This window comes from Euwallacea similis, chromosome 12, assembly GCF_039881205.1.
Source record: "Euwallacea similis isolate ESF13 chromosome 12, ESF131.1, whole genome shotgun sequence".
NCBI classification, from domain to species: domain Eukaryota; kingdom Metazoa; phylum Arthropoda; class Insecta; order Coleoptera; family Curculionidae; genus Euwallacea; species Euwallacea similis.
In genome coordinates this window covers 3,270,546-3,288,547 of record NC_089620.1, presented here as the reverse complement: position 1 = coordinate 3,288,547, position 18,002 = coordinate 3,270,546, and the positions used below count along the sequence as shown (strand labels likewise).

The 18,002-nt window shown below is 36.9% G+C and overlaps 1 protein-coding gene across 1 annotated transcript in view; it reads left to right on the top strand.

The window, feature by feature from the left end:
- The window catches only part of tweek (transmembrane protein KIAA1109 homolog tweek), a 31,474-nt gene that overhangs the window by 12,213 nt on the left and 1,259 nt on the right, over positions 1 to 18,002 (top strand). The window contains 44 exon segments of the mRNA XM_066395888.1: positions 28 to 274; positions 579 to 759; positions 888 to 1,049; positions 1,110 to 1,235; positions 3,203 to 3,323; positions 3,932 to 4,075; positions 4,935 to 5,066; positions 5,616 to 5,804; positions 5,863 to 6,072; positions 6,127 to 6,282; positions 6,340 to 6,559; positions 6,611 to 6,767; positions 6,830 to 6,974; positions 7,146 to 7,338; positions 7,727 to 8,006; positions 8,159 to 8,272; positions 8,333 to 8,474; positions 8,531 to 8,745; positions 8,808 to 8,957; positions 9,020 to 9,262; positions 9,638 to 9,815; positions 9,873 to 10,084; positions 10,140 to 10,509; positions 10,566 to 10,757; positions 10,892 to 11,008; positions 11,068 to 11,341; positions 11,392 to 11,529; positions 11,593 to 11,736; positions 11,792 to 11,929; positions 12,589 to 12,798; positions 12,854 to 13,061; positions 13,246 to 13,481; positions 14,170 to 14,408; positions 14,522 to 14,732; positions 14,864 to 15,019; positions 15,078 to 15,217; positions 15,273 to 15,474; positions 15,902 to 15,981; positions 16,049 to 16,208; positions 16,268 to 16,425; positions 16,504 to 16,684; positions 16,742 to 16,932; positions 17,192 to 17,722; positions 17,783 to 17,971. Of these exon segments, the coding sequence (XP_066251985.1) occupies positions 28 to 274; positions 579 to 759; positions 888 to 1,049; positions 1,110 to 1,235; positions 3,203 to 3,323; positions 3,932 to 4,075; positions 4,935 to 5,066; positions 5,616 to 5,804; positions 5,863 to 6,072; positions 6,127 to 6,282; positions 6,340 to 6,559; positions 6,611 to 6,767; positions 6,830 to 6,974; positions 7,146 to 7,338; positions 7,727 to 8,006; positions 8,159 to 8,272; positions 8,333 to 8,474; positions 8,531 to 8,745; positions 8,808 to 8,957; positions 9,020 to 9,262; positions 9,638 to 9,815; positions 9,873 to 10,084; positions 10,140 to 10,509; positions 10,566 to 10,757; positions 10,892 to 11,008; positions 11,068 to 11,341; positions 11,392 to 11,529; positions 11,593 to 11,736; positions 11,792 to 11,929; positions 12,589 to 12,798; positions 12,854 to 13,061; positions 13,246 to 13,481; positions 14,170 to 14,408; positions 14,522 to 14,732; positions 14,864 to 15,019; positions 15,078 to 15,217; positions 15,273 to 15,474; positions 15,902 to 15,981; positions 16,049 to 16,208; positions 16,268 to 16,425; positions 16,504 to 16,684; positions 16,742 to 16,932; positions 17,192 to 17,722; positions 17,783 to 17,971 (8,382 nt within the window).

Genomic DNA, 18,002 nt, shown 5'->3' with positions numbered 1-18,002 from the left:
TAAAATTTTTATTACATTCATTATTAGAATCCGTAAGCAACACCCCGAAAAATTCTACTCAAACATCCAATAGAGCTTCAACGAATAAAGAGTCGAGCACACCAAAAACCGAAAAGAGGAACATCGAAGAAGAAAGTCACCACAACGAGCTAGATAAAGATAATGGGAAAGACAACGGAAACGTCTCATCGTGCATAATTGAACTAAAAATTGTTTGGTTTAATTTTGCAGCTCCTCCTAGGGCTCCTATAACGAGGAAAATTGATTACACTAGGTAAATATATCAAAAATTGCTACTTTCGTGGCTCTACTGGCAGATGTTACACATTCGGAAGATGTATCCAGGTAAGGATGTTGAAATCTTCGAGAAATAGGAAATATGGAGAGAAAAAACAAAACTCAAGTCTCAATAGTTTCAATGACCCATTTTGGTAGTTTCAATGGACAATTTTGGTTAATAATTTGCTAGACGATCTATTTACTTATACTCTCACAGAATAATTATCCAATGCAAAATTCGTTATTAAACATATAAAGAGTACCCAAGTCTATTGTGATTGTAGTTGATGTTCTCGCAGGCTAGACTGGAACTTACTAAGTACCGCTTCTCCTGCAATCAATGCCTGGATGAACCCCAGTAATCGACTTGCAATTCGCGTAGTTCATATGGTTCGGACCATGTATAAAAGATCTACATCCACCATAGCGTGTCTTATGGCCGAAGCTATGGAAGGACAACATATTCATACTTTGCCTAAGGTATTCTTAAACCTCAATTTTATTACTATAAAATTTTCATAAAATTTTGATGAAGTTATTTAGGCGTTAATGGTCATGACCATATTAGTCATATTATACATAGTTAGTAGTATTTTCTTTTCTTTTAGAGTCGATATGGTAAACTGACCCCTTTAGCTCAAACACTTAACGATGACCCAAGTCTGCAGCTTTGCAGAATTTTGAGACAGTTTTATTTGGAATGCGATTCCAGCTATATCGAATCCAATTTGAGAGAATCCGAAATTCCTCCATTATTTACCTTGAGACAGGTATATTTACTGTTTGGCCAAATTGGGCACATGCTAATGTAAATTATTTCCGATTTTAAGGGCGTTATAGTTTTAAGCAGACAGTGGAAGAACACTTTGTATACCCCTTTAATGAGTCAAAACCCTGTAAAGGTTTTCAGATTTAAGCCAATGAATGTTACTATTGCTGTTCCTGATATACAAGAGGTAATATTCAGTGTTTAGTAGATAGCGGTAGTTTTAAATAAGAGCGCATAGAAATAGTTAGTATTTGTAGAATGAAAAACCCAATTATTGTTATTGATCTGCCTACTTAAAATATAAGGTTGATCTGGGTTTTATTAACACGAAAACCGCTCCAATAAAAACATAATCTATTTCTATTTAGGTTATTTCTAGAACCGATTCAGGCACAGTACATGAGACTAACGGCGACAGTAAGCTATTTACAATTTTTTCCAATCGAACTGTGTACTATTGTGCCTAATAATTCTCATGCAAATCACATGTGCACTAATCAAGCTCTATTTCATTTTCTGTTCCTATATATTGTACAGTATTTCAAAGAAGGATATTGAGAATTTAATGTATTTATATTTTACGACACACAGGGTGACCCTTTAATGTGGCAATGTATAGTGAAAAGCACTTTTAGTATTCGGATACTCCAGGTTTTCAACTCCAATCTTTTGATTTTGCTTTCATCCCATTATGCAGCATTAGTAGCCGCTGATTCGCTCTTTAAACCTGTCAATTCAGCCACTTACGGTGGTCCCATATCTCTTTTGGTATTAAAGTTAAATCAAAAAGTTTAAAATAAAAGTTTTAGAATAATAAAAGGCTGAAAGTGTATTGGATGTACAGAGTATTTCACATTCGAGTCTCAATATGGGGAAAAATGAGATATAGACAGGTAAACCGAAGCAAAATTATGACTTCATGAGAGCCATACTTTGCATTTTTAATTAAAAAATCTTATTACTTCTGTAAATGCCCTAAAAACTGTAAAATTATGTATAGCTTGATTTATGAAACAAATAAGCGCGTCATAATTTGTGGAGGAGCAAGGTATCGAAGGTTATCGAAAATTTACCATTATGGCTTATAGAACTATCGAAAAATATTCTGGTCGATTCGTACAACCCATGAGAAAATGTGGGTCGACATTGCCAGCTTGTATTTTGCAATTTCAAGTTGCGCTTTGTTTACATTTTGGTTAGAGGCGAAGTTTAATGATAATTATATTTTTGGATTTAGGAAGTATTAAAGCTGCAGAAATGTGGGATTAAACTTTAAATCATGTATCTGCAGATATGTGGAAAATAGCATTAAACATTCTGAAAAAATTGTACATGAATGGTGGGAAAGAGAAAATGTTTTGGATACAAGGGATCTCTCTGTGATTGAATTAAATGAATTTAGGGATTCCGACTTCGAAAGTAGTTCAGTTGATAGTTTTGATGATTGATAGTTGTTTATGTACTCCCGTATTTTTTTCAATAACGGCAACAGTGCTTTTCTAAAATCTATGACGCGCTGATCTTCATAAATCAGACTATAATTTCTTATTACTTTTTTATGAATTTATTACAATTTTTTTTCAAAAAACGTTAATACTTTCTTAAGCCTCTTTTTTACTGGATGCATTCGAGGAATAGCAGCGTTGCAGCGCTTTATTGTAGTGAGTGTGTTTCGCTGTGACGTCGACTTACAAACGGCGAAACTTATTATGTTGGAAATCTGGAATTTTTTTATTTTTAGTTCTCACAAGAACAAATTATTAACTGCTTGTGAAATCGAATTGTCCGGCAAATAGTATTCAGTAAATTTCGTAAATCCACCCATTCTCTCCAAAATTATTGTGTACGTATTATAGTCTCCTTGTAAAATCATACGAAAAACTCCAATATTGCGTTTTTGCCTTTTGCAACTTTATAATTTTTGTATTTCATTCTCCAACTCTACCACTAAAAGAGTACTGATACATTGTGACACTAAAACGTCATTTTGTACTAATTTTTTTTTCAAGGGCAAGCACTGCTGAACGTTGAAACCAGTAAAACTGAGATATTAAGATATTTTTTAACATAAATTTATAGGTCATTATTCTCAATATCACTTGGCTTTTATCACCGTTTCACCTGCCACCATTCACAATCATTTTCGGTCAATAGGAACCCTGTTTCACGGACGGTGAGGCGTCCGGCAACGAGGAAACCGATATAACTGATGAGCACGCGAGATTACTCCACGCAGGCGTTATTTTGAGGCCCAACGCACCGCATAGAAATTTGGGTAGGTTCCGGGGTGCCGCTCTGTATAATGTGGTTTTCTTTAGTACCGCGAGAACTTGTCATCAATCTTCGCAAAATTGAGGTATTAAAGCAAACTAAGAGTTCATCAAAACGTAAATTTTCGCAAGGAAGTTAGCGTTTAGTGTTCTTGATGTAAATAATCCGCTTACAGCTTCCCATTTAGATGCACTTAGCTTTAACCGCTTCTTAAACGTTTACACAAACTCGAAGCATTTGTTCGTAATATTTGTTTTTTGTGGGACTTCGAAAGCGCTTTGTTGACATTGACCTGCATGGGGGGAATATTTTCTGAAGATGTTCAAACCGCACTAGCGAAAACTGGCAGGAGTTACGCAATTTCATTGTGAAAGATGTATTTGTTTGACAATTGTATCTGAAGCAGTGGAATGGCTCGCTCTCAGTTAAAATGAGTTATCCTGTAATTTTTTCGCTTTCTATCAATGGAATTACGTTCTCCCTCTAATTTTTACCTTCACCAAAAACTACCATTGCTCTGTTTAAAATCTGGTCTATGCCAACACCCGCTGATTGAAAAACCAAGTCGTATCTTCTAGAATGTGTATTCTGACAAATTTACCGAAATTTTAGTTCCTTGCATGATAAGCAAAGAGACAACTTCAGTTCATCCATCGCCTAGAACTGCTGCTTATTCTGAAAATGGCGTACAGACCTCGCAGGTTGCAGTGGTTTCCGGAGGGGTTGAGAGCGTTCTGGCCTCGCCTAGTCCTCCTGGTGAGTACGAAGTGGTGTGCCAAAGGCATACCCGGGGCTTTCCAATGCTTTGGTTGCGCGGAATGGATACTAAGTTGCTGTTTATTTTGTTGCTTATGTTTTGGGGTGGTTTTCTAATCGTCATCTTGATCTTTGAATTTTACTGAACGTTTTCTACTTAATATATAATCCACTTAACACTGTGACTACCACCTGTACCAAAAATTATATACAACATAGATTCCTGTAAAAAAATTACAGGGACATGGAATAGCGACGGGTTGATGTCATGCACTCGGAGTTATAATAATCCCACTGTAAATGTGTTTTTCCACTACTTGCTCTAAAAGACATCATTATTGGTTGTGTTGAATAACTGTGAAATTACTTTTCTTCCATTTTTTCTAAATCAGTTGAATACCAAGTTAATAATGATATCGAAATGGCTTATTATTTACCTAGGAAGCTAATCAGCCGCAATGTCAAATGTCATTGTCTTTTGGATTTAGTTTATGCCTAGTTTAGGTAAGTTTATTGTCATTTTATAACATCTAGTTAAATCTAGTAGTGGAAAAAATCGTATATACACCGCAGTTTTGAAATACTTATGACCCTCATGTCTTCGGTCATTATATTTAATCTTGCGGTTCGGGTGAGAATAACGTACTTCACAATCTTGGTGATATCATTAATGAGAAATTTAAAACATAAGTTTCTCCGAATATTGAGAAAAATAATATGAAAATACAAATAAATTAAGCGATAAACAAGCCCATGGCAATGATCTTAATATAAAATAAGGTACTACCTAAGTACGTGAGTGAAATGCGTTTTTTTTTATGTTTGGTATGCTTTTTGTGCTAACCCCATTCGGTTTTAGTTCCTAAAAGAAAACGCAAAAAGAGCATTGTTCCCGTCCAACCGCCCAATAGTTGTAGAGCAAGCGTGGTCTTCCCGCTTCTTACCAACGCTAATCCATTCACAGCTAAGCGTATGAATGAAGACAGTATTTGTAAGTAACCATGACTAGTGGTCATAACGTAAGGTGGAATTTTTGTTCTTATTGTTGTGTTGCCGGTTTGTGATAAAAACTTAACATTTTAAGATGCAATCATTCAGGACTGCCATTAAAACTACGATTCTGTAATATCCGATGTGTAGTTACAGTGGTGTATCGCTATGTACAGGGTGTAACATATCATGGAGATATCTCAGAGAGCAATGATACTCTGCAAAATAATAAAAAATGCTAATAGACCCATGGTCAGAAATGCACAATTTTCAATATACAGGGTGACCTAGTAAAACAAAGAATTATTGCTCGTTGCTGTCCTGTATGTTTGCGCGGTTAGGCCAAGCGCTATCTGCACAATTTGCATATTCGGTTAGGTTACAGCGCTATCCAATATACAAACTGTGCATTTGCAGATATCCCTTGTCCCTAAACTAAACTGTTTAGGGACAAAAGGCAGAATATCAATTTGCCCAGGGCTGTTTAGCGCTGGCCCAGTGTTAGACGTCTCTTTTAAGACTTAAATTTAACAAACATTTTCAAATTTAGGTTACGGTACATTGCGTGAGGACCGAACTGTAATAAACATTGGGTCAGATCCTAGCGATGCTTACAGTCAGTCGAGTCCAGATCTACCATCAAGTCCAACACATAGGGCAATAGGTCATACACATTCCAGCGAAGATTTGTATAGTTGGATGGCGAAACAGGATGCAGAAACTGAGGAAATCCCCGAGGGTAATACTCAAGTACTGCATTTTTTCAAATATATGTGCATTATTGAGATTTTATTTAGGTGTTGAACAAAGTAAAGTTAATACTTTGCACACAGAATCCTCTGGGGAACCGGGCACTTTGCCCAGAGAGAACATAGTGCCGGAAATTCCTATGCAGCCCATACAAGAGTCTGTCAGGCTATTGGATGCCAATCAAATATTCCAACCCTTATTGTCAGGATTAGGAGTCATGCCCCAGCAGCTAAGATTTACTACTATAACTGACTCAGGTGGTTTTTGGATTTCTCATTTATATCAGTTCGTGATAAATCTAATGCCTTTAGGTGCTGGCAATGACGTCACCACTCTAGATGCTCTAGGATCAAACTTGTGTTTAGTTGGAAATTTAGATACTTTTAGGATCGACATAGTCGTATCAGAGCATGGAAAAATCGAGAAGAAGAAAGGCAAGAACAAGGGAAGACGTGGTTTGTTAATAGGTAAGTAACATGTTATCGATTAATTACTGAGTGTATTGTATCAATTTGGTTTGTTAGAAATAAGTAGCGGTGACGAGTCACCCTCTTTTGTATGTGAGAAAGTGTCTATTGAGCTTGAAGTTGACCGTATGACGGACATGGCTGTGAATGACCTAATGAAAACGCGGAACGTTTTGTATATCTCCAGAGGGCAGCTTAAAAATCATACGTCTACCGTGATAAATTTTACAATGGGCGTAAGGTACATTCATCAAAGAGTGAATATGCCACTGCTAAGGTATGAAAGCTTTGAAATTTAAACCAATTACTTATTTTATTACTGTCGTAGATTGCTTCATCAGATCAGCAATATGTATCAGAATGTCAAAGACACTCAAAACGAGCTAAGAGAGCAACAACCTCCTACCGAACTTCGAAGACCCAAAACGAGTGCCAGCGATCACACTGAACAAAAGCACCATAGTTCGGCCTCAGATCTTTTACAGGTAAATTCTGAAGCTCGTATGTCCTCGCGGTAATTATGCATTTTTTCACAATGATTTGTCAGGATGTTCCATCAAGTTTATCCAAACAGCTTACGTTGAAAATTTCGGATCCGGGCTCGTACACGTCTCAAAGCAAACCGATCATATCGCCAAGCCCGAGTATACGATCTAGACCTCAGAGTTTTGCTCAGAAACTGCGGTCAACAGGTAAGTTGCATTTCAATAATTCGGTGATCTACTTGTTAATACTGCATAATGTTTAATAATACATTTTGTCTACGTTTTTTTGGATCACCCTATAGCAACAGTAATGGTTAAGACGCTACTGCATTTAACAAGTAAAATATATCCTTGAAATATCTGTGCCAAACTTTTTAGGTAAAAATGTGAAAGGGTACGTTAATCTTAGCGAAGGTGTAGGAACACCCATTAGTTTGAGTACACCCAGTGGATCTGCTTTGGAACGAATAACTGTCTCTTCAGATAAAAGTACAGGGAAATGCTGGAAAACAATCTACTATTTATTGGAATTGTATGCCAACATGCCTGATACGAAAACTATTAAACACAGGTAAATATTGGGTTAGTTTCAGTGTGTTGCTGCTGGGGATGCCGATGATAGTAAAGAGTTGAGATGAGGATATGTTATGATTCAATTAAGACTGACTGATATCTGATCTCCAGTGAAAGTCTTAACTTGAGGGCTTAAGTGGTTTTATAATCATTTGATACCTCTAGGAGAGTAAACTTAAACGTAAATCCTCATGTCAGAATTTGAATAAAATAGGTGAAACGTTGGCACCCCGTATATCAAAAACTATTAACTTAAGACAAAAGCAGCTTCATCATAATATTTTTACAAAAATAATTATAGTAGGGCTACAGAAAAGATGTGTACCAGTAGGTGGAGACCACCCTGTATAATTTCAAATTTTTTAATGTTGGTGATGCTGTTCTAGGTTTTCCGTCGGTACAAACGACATTTCTGAGCACTATAAAGGAACAAGGAAATATGATATTCTCACCGAAATGAAGTCCAACGAGGATATTGAGAAAGTGGACAGCACACCTCCGTTAAATTTAAACAGAGACCTATACCGAGAAAGCAGCTCTGTGAGCAATGGACATACTAAATTAGTTGTCTTTGGCGTTGCGAGGATTCACAGGACCAGATTATTGGCAACTTTGTCTGGTTTGAAGTTGGAAGCTGAAATTACAAGTTTGCACAGCAGCTTGACGGTAAGTGATGAGAAGACATAGTTCCGTCCATGCTTAATGGTTTCATAGCACAAATACTTGATCCTCTTAAGAACTGTTGAGACATTCACGTTATGCTTGGATTACTCCGGAATCAGTAGTTTGACATTATTTTAATTTACATTTTTTTCCAGGTACGAAAAAAGTCAATTCCACAAATGTTAGAATGTTCACTCACTGGTCAAGTGGGAAGAACTATGATAGTTCTATTAGAAGGTGTAGCTCCAAATTTGCAAACGGTGGTCAAAGTAAGCTGTTACTCACTACCGACCGCAATGTCATTACAAATTAATTGTTTGTCTCAATAGGTGACTATAGGAAAATCTCAAGCGCTCTACTCTTCAGTCACCAAGCGCCAGAAAGATAAGAACTCGGGACTCTTAACGATAGGAGCTGTAAATATAGATATACCACAACATCCCGTAGCTCTACATGGAATGGTGACTAGAGGTATGATTTAACCGGGCCAGCACCTTAATAGTTATAAAGAGAAATTTTGGTTTTAGGAAGTAAACAATTAAGTTCAACTTTACAAGAGCTTAGGGTTCAACGAACTTCTAGCAGAATGTCTAGAGGTGTCCAAAACGACGATGAGCAACAAAATTCGCCAAATCACCCGTTAAAGGATACCCCGTTAACTGGACATTCTGTCCACAAAATAGTTCAAGTAGAAAAAGGACTTTTACAACCATTGGTCATGCAATTCTCAGTTATATTGCAGGTATTTCCTATTAGTTTTGAATTAGTATTTGTCTTACACAGACAATCGCAACTTTATTCCAGAGCTTAAGCATTACTGCTGCTCTTTTACCATCTCTTCAAGCCCAGTATAAAATGGATCAAGTTAATAGCACAGGTTTCACCGGAAGCAAGGCCAAGTTCACTATAGATTTGCCCCATCACAGCCTGAGCTTTACTACTAAACTTCCGCAGGTGAGTTCCACAATTATCAGCCATTCCAGAAGATTCTAATTGAACATATTTAATTTAAATAGGGCTACACAACAGATAAGACTGAAGCCAATTTGCCATCTGAGGCTAGCATTGCCCTGCCTGCCGTTCATGTAGTGGCCGAATATATTCCGGAAACTGCGGCTAATGGCTTGAGAAATCCTGAGGGTGTTGTTTTCAGGCAGGGAGGATATTTGAATGCAAATGCGGATATCGGTGTTTTTGAACATAGTTTAACGACAGATTTACTCAATCATTTGGTGTTCGTACAAAAAGTATTCATGAAGGTAAAACGTTTAAGAAGATTGTTCATTTAATAAGCACTTTTCGTAATTTGCTAAAGAAATATTACCCGGTTTCAGTAGTAAAATCTTTAGCTCTCAATCACGTCTTACACGAGGCTGATTGCTTATGGTTGTTTGGTGAGGGCCAACCAACGAGAAATTGCAAAATTTTAATTATTCTTTTCTTAACATATAAGTGTTTAAGGGTTTTGTAACAACAAAGCCTGCTGTGTGAAAAAAAAACATTAAAGGGACGTGTTTACTAGGTTCAGTATTGTATGACGCGCATGAAAAGAATAATTCATTATACTGTACAGTCTTTTTTCCATCAATTCTCTCTTAAATGCCCGTCTCTTAAAACATATTTAATTCTTTCAGGAAGTCAATGAAGTTGTCCAAAAGGTATATGGAGGCGAACGCCCCGTTCCTCTGTGGCTAGAAGACACTGAGGAAACATCCACCTTAAACAGGCTTTTGTTTTCTTTAGTTATAAAAATCCAAAGAATTCAATTGACTGCTACCACAGCGGGCAGTTCCGCTGTGCGCTTGGAGACAGGTTATTCTTTGTCTTCAATTTTTGTGAGCATAACACTAAAAATTACCTTTAAATTAGGCGCGGTGGTTCTGGAGTTATCAAATAGGGTACAAAACGTCTCTGGAGCAAATCCAAGTGGAGCCACTGCCCGTTTATTCGGAAAGGCACAAGTGGATTTAAATTTGTCTTTGGGTCAAATTATACGAAATGTTTTATTTGAGGAAGCTGACATTGAATATCAGCATGTCGCATTCTTTAATACACAGATTGTGCTCCGGAATGCTTTTCAGGTAGAGTAGAATTGATTATATGAAGTTGAAGCTTACTGTTGTGTATTTTAAATAGGACGAAATTGTCGAAGGCGAAAATAAAGAAGTCGTTCTAATAACCTTGAAAAGACCTCTAATTTATATCCAGCCCGTTGCTGTAGATAAAGCGATTCTTGTATGGTTAAATTACAAGAATGCCTACGATTATTGGAACGAAAAACGCGCGAATTTAAACAAAGAAATGAAAGAAGAAAAGTTTCAATTCGGACAACTGACTAGTCAATTAGGCACCCCTCATTTGGGCACTTTGTTCTTGCAACTCACTGTCGAAGATATGGGAATTTGTCTACCGTTAAATCACTTGCCTATTACCTGGAACGTTAGGTCTGGATATGAGGATAGTAGAGGGGCTGTAGTAGTTACTCTGGAAAATACGAGTATTTCAGGTAAATCGAATGGGAATCGGTTCAACCTGGCAGTATAATTTAATGATGTGGTTTAGCTTGCAGTTCAGGGTCTTTGGTGAGCAAAGGCAAATTTTCTAATTTATGTCTTCGGTTTGCCGAAGAATTTGAAACAAGTTTGGACGATTGGAAACCAGATATGGGAGACTCTTCCATTATGAACCTCTGTGTAGTCAGCGATGGGACTTATGAAGTATGCAGTAGAACTGTAGCGGCTAAGGGTCCAAATGGTATGTAATATAGGCATCGTAATATAACTAGGAATTAGCATTAGAAAACAAATACTTATTAAGTAATGTAAAAACACGTAGTTTTTCCCTTTTGATGTCATTTCATATGTAACTCGTATTATTTTATTTTATAGAAAACGCCAAATGGCTACTCAACGTTCAGTGGCAAATGGAAGGTGTCGACATTCACTTAGACACCAATGTAGGAAAACAGCTCTCGTCCTTGGGTCACACTCTTACTATGTTAACAGGTTTTGGTTCTCATATACCTAATGCATTTCTCATAATCATTAAATAACTTGCATTCAAGGAGCCGAAGATACTGCGATTCCCCTAGACTACGATTCAGACGAAAACGATCCCACAGACGGTACCAGGACTTCCCAGGAAAGCATCTTGCCCGCATTTATGTTTGATCCCTCCTTGGACAATCGAATTAGATCAAAATTAATTGAAAAAGAGATGAATGAGCAAGCGAAAATTATTACAGATTTGAGATCTTTGGGTGCATCTCATGGAACTATTGAGTTGGAAATGAAGCGATTGCAAGAACTGGAGACAATGGTTTATAAAGATTTTAGAAGGTCTTTGATGTGTTTTTATTGGATATTTGTTTCAACGGTGTTGCTTATAGGGACATGATTCAAAAGTTACGGCGACAAAGCATAAAAGCTTCGTCGATCAAGGGCAAGTTCGGATTAGGGTCTAAAACTAGCAATTTTCGTTCCAAGTCATTCGTGGTCCCTAGTCCAATGCCAGAAGATAACGGAAGGTATACTAGCCGCAAATGTACTAAGTGTTGTTTTTTTGATTAAAGATTTTTTCTTTGGTTTAGCCCTGGAAGCAGTAAACTTGATCCTAGCGCTGGGAGTTTTGACAGCTCTCCCCGTTCAGGACCATCCCGATCGGCTTCTTTACGAGTCAAAGCTACCGATCAAGGACCCAGAGTCACATTCAGCGACACTCAAACCATGAGCAGGTAGACTTAGGTCTCTTTAATTGACGTCGGTTATGTCAGAAAACCAAATTTCTAGGCAAAAATCCCTTCCAAGTGCAAGCTCGGAGATCAGCTTGCCAGAAACTCAATTGGATTGGGTAGATCATTTGGATATAGATGGTGAAAAAGTGACCCTAAGGAAAAAATTGCCTGCTTCTTATGAATGCGTCGAGGGGTAATAGATTATAAATACGTTCCCTTCTTTGTTTGACGTTAACATATTGCTATTTTGATATATATAAGAGGTAGAGAGTTGGTTGAATGAAGTCAAAATTGCGAATTTCAACTTTGATCAGAGGAAATTAAAGAAAATTAAAATTTTCTGATTATTTCGGAAAATATCCGAAGAAAATCGGAAAAACAATTTCCAAATAATAATTTTTTTTACATTTTTGTTCTCGTTTTTCAAGCTGTTTTTTTTGCGAATCAAGTAAGTAATTGTATTTTTTTTGGTAAATCACATTTTTCTTTCATTACTAAACTGGACTTTCTGTTTAGTAGGGCCAAGTAGGACGACAATACTTTGTTGATGTTATGTATACTTAGCTGCTTATAAAAGAATCTCGCAATAAAGTGAAACATTGGAAAATTGGGCGTTAGAGTAAATCATTAATGATATATTTTGTACACATTAAACTAACGGGTTAATAGTCATTCGACGGAAAACTCGCTGAATCAATTTTCTTATATGTATCACGTTGGTAATATTACTGCACCAAATTTGTAGCACCCTGTATATTAACTCCGTCAATAAAACAATTTCCGGGGATTTATCTTATTTTAAGTAAAAATGTCTTATATACCAACCTCTATTTGATGATGAGCCGATTTTAGGGCGATACTTATGGATGCCTTCGACGTCGATCAAGCTCTAACTTCAAGTCCAGTGCAAGCAACTAACTCTCAAAATGTGTCCCAAAGTGCAGGTCCCCAGAAATGCCAGGAACCCAATGTTGACCTTGAATTGGATGTGAAAGTTTTCATAAACAGCGGAAAGTGCGTTTTACATACTAAAGATCATGTCAAAGAAGAAGAAATTAAGCTGTATGTTCCTATATGTTTGATAACAGCAGAAATAGTATCTTTTTTATCAACCTAGAAATCGAATGAGGAAGGATCGTTCGTCATCGGCTGCAGGATTGCTGGAATACTCCAGTTCTTCAAGTCCGGACGCTGTGAGAAAGAATAAAGAGAAGCTGACTTCTCAAAGCAGCTCTAAATTGAGATCGACTCCTCATAACACTCTCGTAGACTTAACGATTTTCCATATTCCGGGGATGGATGTAAGACTGCAGTATCGATCGAAAGTACGTTCCATGTACTTTTGTGACGTTTTAAAGCAAGCCAAAGTATATAGTCGCTTGGAACTTACCCTTACGTGCATCTATCACTGTTAAAACAGATTCGACATGCCTAATTGCCTTTTCCAGCATTAACAGTCTTTCACTTCTTCAGATTTGCCTGTGCCAAACGTATTTGATAATATTGTAGGTAATCTTCGAAGACACTGTGCCAGACTCGCAGTTGGACTTCGATAAAGTGTTTTCCTCTACGAGTTCCACCAAATTACCGTACAGCGATTCGGAGCAGTCGCGTATAGATATGGCCTTCAAGAGACAAGAAAGTCAATCGGAGTTCAAGTCTCATAGCTTGAATTCCGAATTAAAGAGCTCTACTTCAATGCACGGCATCACAAATCCAAATTACGGCCATTCCCCGACGACGAGGTATGTTAGTATTTATTTATTTTGCTTATTCTGCTGATAAAGTGCGAGAGATTTGAGTGTTACAAGGCACACGAGGTAATTCTTAAAGCACTATGAGCGAAACATGAACAAGCAGTTGGTATTCACTTTTTGATTAATTACTATTAAACCGTTTTGGCTTAATGCGTTCTACAGAATGCGACACAAAAATGTACTGCGGATAACTTTAAAGTTTCAATTTTTGAAGAAATATTATACATGAAATGAGGGACTATACAGGGTGATTATTAACCTATACGCATAAACTTGGGAAATTATAGCTAAGGACAAATAATGATTAATAGTGACAAAAAAATGTAGTAAAACATTTTTAGTTTTGGGGATACCAATTTATTTCAAATAAGAATAAAAGAGCCTGAATTTTATAAAACTGAAAATTCATTTCATTTATCATAGAAACTATTTGGGTTTAGCTGATAAATTTTTTATGTGCCAATCCAATTATGTATTAAAAATCACGGACATACCTTCGAACAGTTACTATGATAAATTACATGCATTTTCAATTTAAGGAAATTCTTTTTATTTAAAGTAAATTGGTATCTCCGAAACCAAAAAAGGTTTTATTACTTTTTTTCATTATTAACCATTATTTGTTCATTTCAACTTTTTCCAATAAAATAATTCTTGTTGTTTCGCTTTCTTTTAGCTTGGAGAGCCTACAATTTGGAAATTATACTCCTCCCACTGGAGATACATACAAATCATACTTGAGCAATACTTTTATGAATAGCACCACCTCGAAAAAGCAAGGAATCAAAAAAGCCTCACTATTCGCCTCTATGACCCTGCAAAGTGTGCCAGAAGAAACAATTATTAGCCCGCATATTCTTGAATTTCTGGAACAAACTTTAGAACCTATACCTGCAAAAACTATGACCACTACAGGTGAGAAACTTGTCTATTTCTGTATTTTATTATTGGTGTTTTTATTAAAACATTCTTTAATTGATGAACATTTTCCATTTAGTAAGAGTTTTTTACTTTCATTTATCTTTTAGATACCTCTCTCCTTTCTTCAGATCAAGATATTAACTACGGTAATTACGTATACGCCAGTTTTCCAGTGGATGTAGTGGTGTATTTTCACATGCAACCAAGCACATTTCGGTTTAGCTGCCTGCCGGTATCTAGAGTTGAGTGTATGCTGCAGTTGCCGTCTTTGGACATAGTGTTTAGCTCAAAAAGGGCTGAAGATGAGTTGTTCTCGAGGTGTGTATCTTATTAGTTTTGTTTAACCAACACGTTGCAAAATTTAATAATTGAATTTCTCTTAACTATTATTACTTGACTGATTTTTATCTCAAGATGTTTATTTCAAAAAATATTGTGTTTAAACACAGTGAATTTGGTGATGGCGCTCCCAATACTGCCGCCACTGCAGTGGGAGGTCTCAGCGTAACTGGTTGCCTCTCTGATTTCTCAGTCTACATTTTCCACCCCTATGGGGGAAAGAAATCGGCTTTAAAAGAGGCTCAATGGTCACCGCTCTCGGACAGGTAACTGGTTATAACATTTTCGTGCATCAATTGAGTAATATTCTGTACGAAAAATTAGCGAGCGCAAGGATTCCTTATCGATCAACGTGGAATTCGTCAAGTTCCATCTATCCCGATCGAGAATGTTAAATTTCAAACAGGAATCGAGCAAAGGACTTAAAGGAGCCGATCAAAATAGGGCTGTGATTCGTTTTTCAAGTAATTATGAACTTTCTATTGAAATCATTTTAATAGTAATACAATTTTGATTTAGCTATAATCGACATCGGTTCGGCATCCTTCAAGTATGATATGAGGCGATTAACGGAAATATTGGCGTTTCCTAAAGCCTGGTATCGCAGGTCGATTGTTCGGAGAATGTTCTTAGGCGATTTAAGCATGTCAGCAGCGTATAGTGAAGAAGACGACATTGTAACCCATAAGACTTCACCGGGAGCTTCAAGTAAACATGAAAGGTAAAAAGAGCAATATTTCTTCTACTGTGAGGTTTCAATAATTTCTCTTATGTTATATTTACGTCATAAAAACCAGGAATCTAACGAATATCCATTTTCCGTTATAGTGTTTCTATGAAAAATGGCTTCTAGTTAAAGTTGATAGAACATTAATAATTTGGCTCTAAGGGTCGAATTATCGTTATCGATAGTAAAACCTCATGGGGACTCTAAATTTGCACTAACAAAAAAATACTTGTATCAACCGATAGACTCAATTGAGCCTTTTTATTGCGTCGTAATTGCCAAATATGACATGTTAGAACATTTCTAATAGCAGATTTAGAGTCTTGGAAAGCCTTCACTACATTTAGCTCATTTATTTAAAATGCAGCTTAAAATTATATCCCTATACATGCATAAATTGAATGGGTCCATTTCTTTCTAGGACAACCCCGTTATTGGGCAATTCAAAATCCCGACATGACGAACACGTTTCTCAAAAACACAGCAAAATGCGCGATATCGGTAAGCGTGTATACTTAAATATTTGCGTTTTTCATAATATCTTAAACAATCCCTCAATTGGTCACAGGCAAAGCCTTTAGTGGAGATTCAACCAACACACAAGATGATACTCCAAGTCCATCCGAACCAAAGAACTTGACTGCTTGGGAAACTTTAGTGCTTTTCGCGGTGAATTTCAAAAAACTTAACGTCCACATGAACATGGGCAATGTAATGGGAAACGTTTCGTAAGTTACATTTTTAAATTGTTTTAAATTTTCATAGAAAATGGTTAATTTCGTTTTAGATGGCTTACTAAAGATTTCAAAAGCGATGGACGTCTCAGCATTGGATCTACTGGACATAAGAACTTATACATTGCCATCGGTTTAGGGAGTTCCGGGTTAGATGCCAAGGGTGGAATTGTTGGTGGAAATATTGAAATTACCAACATTGATACCTATGGTATGTCATGAGATTTTTACTCGGTCCTTTGTTAAACTACTTAGAAGGTTAAAATTATATAACTTCTTAACATTACAGTTCACATAAGAGAAGAACCTGAAGTTGAGCCAGACCATACCATCGGATTAAAGTTAAGAGCTTTGGAGCTACGCCTGGATTATATGGCAACGTCTGTTTTAATGTGTAGAGTAAGCGATTTAAATGTCAAACTAAAAGACGAATGGAAACTTAACAGGGATTCCTTCATGCCTACGAGGAGGTAAAGTGTCATTTACTTCCTAACTTCTACGTCTTATTTACATTACACTTTAACTAGACCGGCAAGTATCTTCGTTCACGGCGTACTAAGTTGGGATCAACTTCAACTTATGATATCTAAATCGACCACCGCAGATTTATTGAAAATGTTTAATAAGTTGGAGGAGTTCTTCTCTCAGCAGTTCAATAGTAGCAAGAGAGCTTTTAGCGGGTTTTCATCTGCCAGACCGAGAATGACCGCCCAGAAGAGTAAGTAATTATATTTTTTTCCCTGCTGCAAAAAATAGACATTTATAGTGGCCAAATTCGATAAACCAATGTAGAGTTTTTGAAAATAAACGATATTCAAACTTTTTAACAAGTAATGCCATTAAAACAGACTAACTATATAGTATTTATTAATTCAATATATCTTCTGGCTACGTAAATTTTCAGAATATGAGAATTTTGGCAGCTAGAAATCGTATAATTATGAAGAAGCACCTTCAATTCGAATTATTGCTTATAGGCAGAGAAGCTCCATTACCACCGACTCAGGTTCTGACAGCTCCACCATCAGATGCCAGGCATCATCGTCACTGGCAGAAAGTACTCTCTCATGTGGCTGGCATACATTTAAACAACATGCACGTTCCATTGCCAGCATCTGGGACAGTATTGGGTGGAACCATGGAACTTCTTGGTAATAACGTCTCTTTGGCCTGTTTCCATGGCATAAACTTCAAGAGCAAGTCGTGGGCTCTCTTCAGTCTAAAGGAGCCTTGCATCAATTTCAATACTGAGGGACAAGAGATACCGTCGACGTCAGGTAAAATTATTTACGAGTATGATAGTCTTATATTAAGGCTTTAAATAGAAACAGTTCCTGCCCAAGACGTCCACGTTGTGCAGACCCTAATATGCAGTCTAGGTCTTCATTCCTTGAGGCACTTATCCATGGCTACTGTATGCAAAGTCACTAGAACAGTAATTTTTCCGCCTCAGTTTAAAACATTGCAAGAATGGTTCCATTATGCTTTTGCCAACAGCCAAATAGACGGTAAAAATTTGTTGATATTGCAATTATTTTGGTGTTTTAAAGTCGAATTGAAATATACAGAGGTAGACCGGTTTCCGTCGCTGGAGCGTGAAAAAGCTGAAGGCTCAAGCTCGATAGAAAGAAATTCCCGAGCTTCTGCCAATTTGGCAGATCCCAATCACACACGGGAAGTAATTTTTGCGTTGCCAGGTTTGCAGATACATCTGAAAACTGAGCATTTGCAAAGCTCAACTGTGCCAGATCTTCTTGGTAATTTTTGTTTGGATATCGTGACCTGTTC